At 46.0% G+C, this 8,712-nt stretch overlaps 1 protein-coding gene and 1 pseudogene across 1 annotated transcript; one reads left to right on the top strand and one right to left on the bottom strand.

The window, feature by feature from the left end:
* Window positions 1-4,121: 4,121 nt before the first annotated feature.
* On the bottom strand, window positions 4,122-5,653 carry LOC144130636 (uncharacterized; annotated as a pseudogene).
* Window positions 5,654-6,697: 1,044 nt separating this feature from the next.
* LOC144130620 (uncharacterized) lies at window positions 6,698-8,482 on the top strand. The gene is made up of 4 exons (XM_077664425.1): window positions 6,698-7,369; window positions 7,444-7,579; window positions 7,647-7,785; window positions 8,035-8,482. Exons 1-3 carry the CDS (start codon window positions 6,852-6,854, stop codon window positions 7,749-7,751), a joined length of 759 nt encoding a protein of 252 aa, XP_077520551.1. The 5' UTR covers window positions 6,698-6,851; the 3' UTR covers window positions 7,752-7,785; window positions 8,035-8,482.
* Window positions 8,483-8,712: the final 230 nt, after the last annotated feature.

Here is an 8,712-nt window from a genome sequence, read left to right as displayed (position 1 = left end):
AGGATGGAGGAAAAGCGGTGGGCTAGGAAAGTTTTCAGATACCTGTATATAAAGAATGTTGACACGAAATGGAGAAAGCGAACTAGAAAATTGACAAGCAAATATCTGGACAGCAGTAAGGGGGCAAATCAGCAATTATCGGTTAAGAAAAAGGTTAAAGGAACAGAGAGAGCTTTGTGGAAAACAGGGATGCTGACGAAATCGGCACTAGAAACATACCGGACCTTTAAACAGGAAATTGTCAAAGAAAATATCTATGATAATTGTAGGGGAAGTTCTTTGTTGTTTGAGGCCAGGACTGGAGTTTTGCGGACTAAGAAGTATAGAGTCAGGTACCAGGAGATAGACACTTTGTGCATTGCGTGCGGAGAGGAGGAGGAAACAGCTGAACACTTGATACTTTTCTGTGAAGGGCTTCACCCTACAGTGGAAGGCAGCGGGGCTGACTTACCCAAGGCATTGGGGTTTAGGGATAGTGAAGGGAAAGTGGATTTTAAGAGGTTAGAAGTAACCAAGCGAAGGTTATCTGATTGGTGGCTAAAAGCAAGACAGGAGTAAAATTTCACAAGACATGGCTAGGTGGCTTGAGCCACCGCCCGATGTAAAGGGTTCAGCCGTATCCATCCATCCATCCATCCATCTGGCACCAGGAGATAGACACTTTGTGCACGGCCGCGTCGCGCCGATTCTGCTGGGCGAGAGCGTGACGCGAGAGTTTACAGTTTCCGCCGTCGGGGCGCCACTGCTCCGGGACACTTTGCAGTGTGGAGAGCGCTCGAGCGCCGCGGAACCAGTGGGTCTCACGTGTCGCAGCGTGTTTCTTTTCGATTCACGACTGCTGTATTGTACGTGCGCACGTGTGTGATCGTGTACGGTGTAAACAGATGTTTTAGCACATGCAGTGCCATGCCGCGCAACTGCTGTGTGCCGCTGTGCAGCACCAACGCAAGGAAAGATCCGACGATCCGATATCATGAATTTCCGTGCGATCCTCAGCGGCGGGCTGCATGGTTGAAGAACATTTCCCGGGAGGCCCCGGGTGGAAGAGTCACCAAGTGGGAGCCGAGTGATAAATCGCTGGTATGCTCACTGCACTTTACGGACGCGGACTACAAGAAAGAAACGAAACTGAAGATTCTACTTCCGACAGCGGTTTCAGTTTCAGTTTCAGTTTTATTCCTTAAAGGCCCCCATTTCAGGGGGTGTTACATAAGGGGTGGGATTACATTTGTAGTGAGGAAAACAAACAGCGATGGTAATTTAACATTGAAGGTGATCTGTTACGCTTTCTTGAAAAGCAGATGTTGAAGCGATGGCGACGATGTCATGGGGTAGGCCGTTCCAGTCCGTGGCTGCTCGAAGAAATGACGAAGCTGAAAACGTAGTAGTGCGTGATAGTGGGCGGGCAACTTGAAGGGGATGACTGGTGCGGTGAGATATGCGTGATGCGGCGGCGATATACGGTGCTTGATTGAGAGAAGAATAAAAGAATTTGTGATAAAGGGTGAGGCTAGCAATGCGACGACGAAAAGAGAGGGGTGGCAGTCTGGATGTAGCTTTCAAGGATGAGACACTGACGTCATATGAGTATGAGGAATGAATGAATCGGGCAGCACGATTCTGCACAGCTTCTAATGCGGTGATTAGATATGCTTGTTGTGGGCTCCAGATGGGGGATGCATATTCTAATTTGGGTCTTATAAGTGATTTATACGCGAGCAATTTAACATTTGGTGGGGCAAGACGAAGGTGACGTTTTAGAAAACCGAGTGTTTTGTTTGACGCTGAAATGATGTTACCAATATGAACCTGCCATGATAGATTAGAAGAGAGGGTGACTCCTAGATATTTATATGATTGTACTTGCTCAATATGTGTGTTAGAAATTGAATAATGAAAGAGATGTGGATTGTGACGACGAGTGAAGGACATGAGTTTACATTTAGTAGGATTGAGGGACATTAGCCAGTTATCACACCAATTTAGTACGTTGTTAAGCTCTGTCTGAAGAGTGTATTGATCGTGACAGTTATTAATGGTGCGGTAAATAACACAATCATCTGCGAAAATTCGAATACTACAGGAAACATGCAGGGGCAAGTCGTTAATATATATTAAGAATAGGAGGGGACCGAGGACAGAACCTTGTGGGACCCCTGAAGTAACCGGGAGAGATGTAGACAGATGGCCGTTAAGATAGACTGACTGAGAACGGTTAGTTAGGAATTCTTCAATCCATTTGAGAGTATTAGGGGGTAGTTTCAGCTTTGAGAGTTTTAGTAATAGCCGGCGGTGGGGAACCTTGTCAAAAGCTTTGGCGAAATCAAGAAAGAGGGTGTCTGTCTGCATATTACGGTCTAGATTAGTGTGCAAGTCGTGAAGGAAAAGCGCTAGTTGGGTTTCGCAAGAGAGGCCCTTACGAAACCCATGTTGTGAGGGGTGAAAGAAATGGTTTCGGTCCAAGAAGTTTACGATTTGTGAGTAGATGACATGTTCCATGATTTTACAAGGCACACTAGTCAATGAAATGGGGCGGTAATTCAAGGGCGAGTCTCTGTTACCTGATTTGTAGACTGGAACGACCTTCCCCGTTTTCCAATCAAGAGGCAAAATTCCTGAGGAGAGTGACTGTGAGAAAATGAGACATAAATATGATGCACAAATTGATTCCACGTTTTTCAATAGTTTTGAATTAATCAGGTCCATACCAGCTGATGATGAAAGTTTCATATTACGAATTATGGATGAAATGCCTTCTTCGACGAACGTGACTGCCGGCATGGGGGTTTCTAAGTTAAAGGGTGGTAATTGTGAAAGTGCGTTGGGTTCGGTAGTGAACACAGATATGAATGCATGGTTAAATATTTCTGCGCAATCATGGTCAGTCACTGCTTCATGTGAATCATTCGTCAGTTTAATATCGGGAGGATGTGTTGGGTTTAAAACTTGCCAGAATTGCTTGGGGTTTCTTATAAGTTTGGTAAGTCATTGTGATAAAATGAGTACTTGGCGTTACGAACAGAAAGTAGGTATGATTTTTCGGCCTCGAAGTATTTTCCCCATGCGGCAGGCGTGTCGTTTCGTTTGGCGGTACGAAACAATCGTTTCTTTTTGTTTTCGAGAAGTTTTAAGTGCTGGGTAAACCATGGTTTATTGCGATTAGTATGAAAGGTAATCCTTGGTACGAACATATTAGTGAGATGATTTAATTTGTTCTTGAATATCAGCCAGTTTTCATGAATTGAGCGAGTGTGAAATGCGGATACGTATTCAGGAAAAAAGGTGTTAAGTTCTTCAGTTATTGCATTATAGTTACCCTTATCGTAGAGGTGTATCGTTTTATCGGATGTCTGTTTTTGAGTCGAGGTAAATGAGAATAAAGCGTGCATGACTTTGTGATCGCTGATTTCAGGAACGTAACTGATGGATGATACATTCTCGGGGCTGCTTGTTAGTATCAGGTCGAGTGTGTTTGCTGATTCTCGTGAGACACGGGTTGGTTGGGAAATTAATTGAGTGAGGTTAAAATTTAAACAGACATCGATGAAGTTCTTCGCCTCTGCATGACACGTTATTGTGGAACTAGTAATGTTCTGCCAATCAATATCCGGGTAGTTAAAATCACCAAAAAGAAGAATACGGGCATTTGGATATGTGAAAACAAGTTTATGAAGGATGTTGTTCAGATGACGTGGGAAGTCTGGACTAGTCTGGGGGGGCCTGTAGCAAACGCCAAGCAGAACTGTTACGGGGGGGAGCGCGACCGATGAGCCATATGGATTCAATGTCGGGTGCGACGTCAACAACAGAGCATGATATGCCTCGATGAATGGCAACGAGAACACCGCCCCCCCCCCCCCCCCCCCCCGTTTGCCTTTCCGATCGTTTCGATACACTTCGAAGTTGGGTAAATCGGCCAAAATTTCCGCATCCGTTACGTCACTATTTAGCCAAGTTTCTGTTAGTATTAGTATGTTGCTTCCGGATGACGACATGATGTTTGATATGAGTTCGCGCTTTGGAAGAAGACTACGGATGTTAGTGAATATTATCGAAAACGAGAGAACATTGTGCGGTGGAGCGGGTCGACGATTTGTTAAAGTTTTGTGACGGGGCAATTGCTATGCTATTTCCTTAACGGTTTGGGATGATGCGTCAAATACATAGCGTTTTGAGCCGATGTGCAGGGTTTTGAAGCGCAAGGAGTACTTGTCAGAATTGGCTTTGGCAAACACTAGTAACTGTTTACGCGCGTGTCGAACGGTGCGGGAAAAGTCCTCTCCAATACTGTAGTTTGTGTCTTTTTATTTACGGCCATTTGATAACAGTAAGTCTTTGGTTTTATGAGATAGGAATTTTATGATTACGGGACGAGTTCGGTCGGCTGAATGATTTCCGAGGCGATGCGCTCTTTCAATGTCGTTAGGTTCCAAGGTTATATCAAGATTATTGCGGCAAACATCAATGACTAGTTTTTTCTCACTCAGCCCACGTTTCAGCGCTAGCAGGGTCAGGGATGCCATAGAAAATGAGGTTATTCCGACGTGATTGGTTTTCCGCGTCATCCAGGCGTGTTTCTAGTTCTTCAATCTTTTTAGCTTGGTTGATTGTGGTTGACTGCATTATTTCAATATCGTTTCTGAGGTGAAGAAGTGTTTGGTAATGCGCTTCGAGATCGGCCATTCGTTTGTCTAGGCTTGCTATGGTTTGATCTGTTGTGTTCAGCTGTGTTTTGAGGCCCTGTATTTCCGTAATCAACAGGGTCTGTCCCGCGTTTAGCTTCTGTAGTTCAGCGAGTACAGCAGCGTTTCCCTCAGGACCAGGGTTAGTCTCAACATCACCTGATAGCATGAGCAAGGAATGAATTACGTGAGCACACTCAACGGCAATGGCGACACAGCAGTGCGGGCTCGGAAACTGCACCAAAATATAATTACTGGATTTTTTAGCGAAGAGGGCATACGATGTACTGACCTGCATCGCAAAGGTAAGCGGATTAGGTGGCTGAGCTGTGGTGCAGTCACCGAGCCCACGAAGCGGTGTCAGCGGGTGAAGCTCTTTTATACATGTTGGCATTGTTGCTGATGTCGATGTGGCCACCCATGGTACTGTGATTTCCGGTGTGTGCAGCTCCTCTGGCGGCACATCCAGTAGGGACGAGCACTCGTCGGGCGGTAGATGGCAGGAGCCCGGGTCATCCCCAGTGTATGGCAGTGCGCACATCGATGACGCCCCCGTAGACAGGCCTGCCAGGGACGGCAGCAGCAGGCTGGCAAATGCGAGGACGGTCGTCTGCATCGCAAAGGTAAGCGGATTAGGTGGCTGCGCTGTGGTGCAGTCACCGAGCCCACGAAGCGGTGTCAGCGGGTGAAGCTCTTTTATACATGTTGGCATTGTTGCTGATGTCGATGTGGCCACCCATGGTACTGTGATTTCCGGTGTGTGCAGCTCCTCTGGCGGCACATCCAGTAGGGACGAGCACTCGTCGGGCGGTAGATGGCAGGAGCCCGGGTCATCCCCAGTGTATGGCAGTGCGCACATCGATGACGCCCCCGTAGACAGGCCTGCCAGGGACGGCAGCAGCAGGCTGGCAAATGCGAGGACGGTCGTCTGCATCGCAAAGGTAAGCGGATTAGGTGGCTGCAGCGCTGTGGTGCAGTCACCGAGCCCACCGACTGTGTTTCCGAACTACCCAAATTACATGCAAAAAGAAAGTGAACAAAGAAGAAAGAAGAGGCCATGAATTGACTGCTCTGCTGACTGCACGGCTAAAAAAAAACAGCCCAAATGTGAGTGGAAATGAACTTTTTGCAGAGGCATGCACAGGAGTTTCTAGTGAAAGTGCCTTGTTAGTCAAGAATGTATACCAGCTCACATTAAAAGCCGGCTGCGATAATTCTGCGCTGGTTGATGAAGCTTGTCAGACAACATTCGATATTGCGAGAGTGATAGATGATGCAAAGAAGATTGAGCGCAGGCTGAAAATGAAAATAGCTCGTCAGTGTAAAGCACTACAAAAGCTGCAAGCCGAGCACGACAAATTAAAAGAACGTTTGCAATGGTACGAAGTAAACAAGGAGATTCAAGATTTCAAGAAGGTAATCAAATCATCCGAAGCCGAGGACAAAACAGCTCTCTTCATCAAAAATCAGGTTTCTAATTGCTGCAAGCAAAAATCAGTGTACAATGAACCTGTCTTGAGAGACTGTGTGTTATGGGAAGCGTGCTCAAGCAAGGGCTATGAGCATGTTCGCTCGAGAAGCCTTTTCAAGCTACCGTGTCGTACCACACTACAGAAATATGTGGGTCATTCAGCAGGAGAAGTTGGAGTCACATCCCTCATCAGAGAACGTCTTCGTGTTGAGTACGAAAGCCTGAGTGTGCCGCAAGAGGCTTTCTGTTCACTCATCATCGATGAAATGGCGATTGCACAAAAAGTAATCTATGACCGGGATGTTGACAAGGTTTCTGACCTCGTAGACGTCGGCTCTACAGAGCATGCTACAACAGTCCCTCAGGTGGCAAATCGCCTGCTGTGCTTTGTTTTGAGAGGGTTGTCGACACCTTACGTTATACCAGTCGGCTATTTTTTCACCCGCTGCCTGAAAAATGACAAGCTTTATTCTATGACTATGGAAGTAATGAAAACAGTGGAAGAACTTGGTTTTCGTGTGGCTAGAATTGTGACGGACAACCATCAAACTAATGTTGCCCTATTCAAACGCCTTTCAGAGGATGGTGCACTTGCCCACGCTGTGCCTTACCCTTTTAGGGAAGGTGATCCACTCTTCTTGTCCTTTGATCCAAACCATTTAATCAAGAATCTCCGCAACAACTTCCTAGAAAGGGAAATGGTAGATGAAGGGCAAGCCATTCGAGGTGGATTCTACCTAAGGAAGCTTTTTGAAATTCAAACTCAACTCCTCGTTAAGCCCGTAAGGTTCCTTACACGGGCTCATGTTGAACCAAACAACCTCGAAAAAACGAAAGTGCGCAGGGCCGTGCAAATATTTTCTCCGCCTGTTATTGCCACTCTCCAGTACCTTCAAGAAAACTCACAGTGCCACCCGGATGCGTCTGAATTCCAAGACTGCTCGGCAACAATCACCTTTATGAGGATGATAGCAAAGTGGTACTCTCTACACAACATCGCTTCAGTGAAGCCATGGAAACAGCAGGAAGAATCATTCACTGTATCTGACGACGAAAGACTGTCTTGGTTAGAGTTGGACTTCGTGTGCTATGTTGAGGACATTCAGATACAAGGCGGCAGGTCCAAACGAAAACTCACCAAGGAGACATACGAAGCTACGCTCTTGACAACAAGATCAACAGTGGCACTAATTGAGTACCTCCTGGATCACGTCAAGTAAGTGTCTTCTCAGTGGAGTCTTTCACGCCCATACTATTGCATTTCATTTAACTGAATCTCTTGTATTTCAGCTTCCGCTATGTCCTGACACAAGCTCTTAACAGCGATCCTGTTGAATCGCTCTTCAGCAGCCTGAGAAAATTCAATGGTGGAAACGACAGGGTCGACGCACGGGCGGCAGTGTTCACATCAGAAAAACTGCTGAAGGTACCATCTGTAAAAAAAAAACAATTAGGCAGGTGAGGAGTTACATATTTTGCCATTCTTTATGCAGGTTGGAATCCTGCAAGCAGCAAAGACAGCAAATGCTCCCATGAACTCCGAGGCGAAAGCAGCTGTTAAACTTCCCATCCAGGATGGTAAAACTTATGCCTTCTAAGCTGCCATCTCATCTGCAGCCAAGGAGCTCTCGAGTGAGCTTGAATTCATCACTATGTGGAGTGAGCCGGTAGCTGACATAGAGTTGGCACCAATTGTATACCTGGCCGGTTACATTGCACGTGCATGTGAGGAAAAGGTACAGTTGGTTTACAAGTTTAAAAAATTGGATTAGGCTTGCATTTATTTGTCCTTTGTTTAGATGACTAATTCATATACATATATAAACTGAAATATGCCTGAACTCTTTTAGTACCGTTTTTCATTGTTATGCTCGTTTTCAGGTGGCTTGTGATTCCTGCAAACTCCTTCTTCAAGCAGCGAGGCCAGCTAGAGCAATTTATGGATTGATACGCAACGTTGACGATGGACGGCTAAGGTACCCAACAATGGAAGCAGTTGGCCTGTGTAAGCTTGTATGCACCTTTGTCACCAAGGTCATGAAGTGCTCGGACGTGAGACGAACCAGCAGGCTATGCAACACCTTGACGTCCGCAATACTTCCTCATTTCACACAATGTCCGGCGTTGACTTGTGAAAAAGAGGATCGCAACCACGCTGAGGACCTCTGCAAAGTATTTTTGAGCAAGCTGATAAGACCATTGTTGACGAACTGGGCTAGCAACCTGAATTCGACAGTGGAAAAAACTTTGCTTACACATAAACCTCTCTCGAGGAAAGTTCTGCGCTTGTAAAGCTTTCAGATTCTGTGTACATGAACTTTGAAATGAAAAGAACTGGACTCAACTTACTGACTTCTGGTTGTCGTGTTTTCTTTTCGACCATTGATGTAGGCTAGTAGTGCCCATTTGCAAAATATTTCCCGCGTATACCCGTGAACCGGCTGAACTGTAATGCTGTTGAATTCCGCGTGTCCAGAGATGTAAAACAGCGTCAATCATCGGCTCTAATTGTGAACCAGACTGATCAGAGTTCGGACTTCTTAAAACAAGCATTTTTAT

Source organism: Amblyomma americanum, chromosome 1 (genome assembly GCF_052857255.1).
Source record: "Amblyomma americanum isolate KBUSLIRL-KWMA chromosome 1, ASM5285725v1, whole genome shotgun sequence".
Classification (NCBI taxonomy): Eukaryota; Metazoa; Arthropoda; class Arachnida; order Ixodida; family Ixodidae; genus Amblyomma; species Amblyomma americanum.
The sequence above is the reverse complement of the archived record's forward strand: the minus strand, read 5'-3'. Positions and strand labels throughout refer to the sequence as shown.

Excerpts from the sequence above, each read along its gene's own strand:
- LOC144130620 (XM_077664425.1), top strand. The coding sequence starts at position 6,852 with ATGGTAGATGAAGGGCAAGCCATTCGAGGTGGATTCTACCTAAGGAAG. Across the intron at positions 7,370-7,443 it reads TACCTCCTGGATCACGTCAA|CTTCCGCTATGTCCTGACAC; the intron begins GTAAGTGTCTTC and ends CTTGTATTTCAG. Across the intron at positions 7,580-7,646 it reads CATCAGAAAAACTGCTGAAG|GTTGGAATCCTGCAAGCAGC; the intron begins GTACCATCTGTA and ends TTCTTTATGCAG.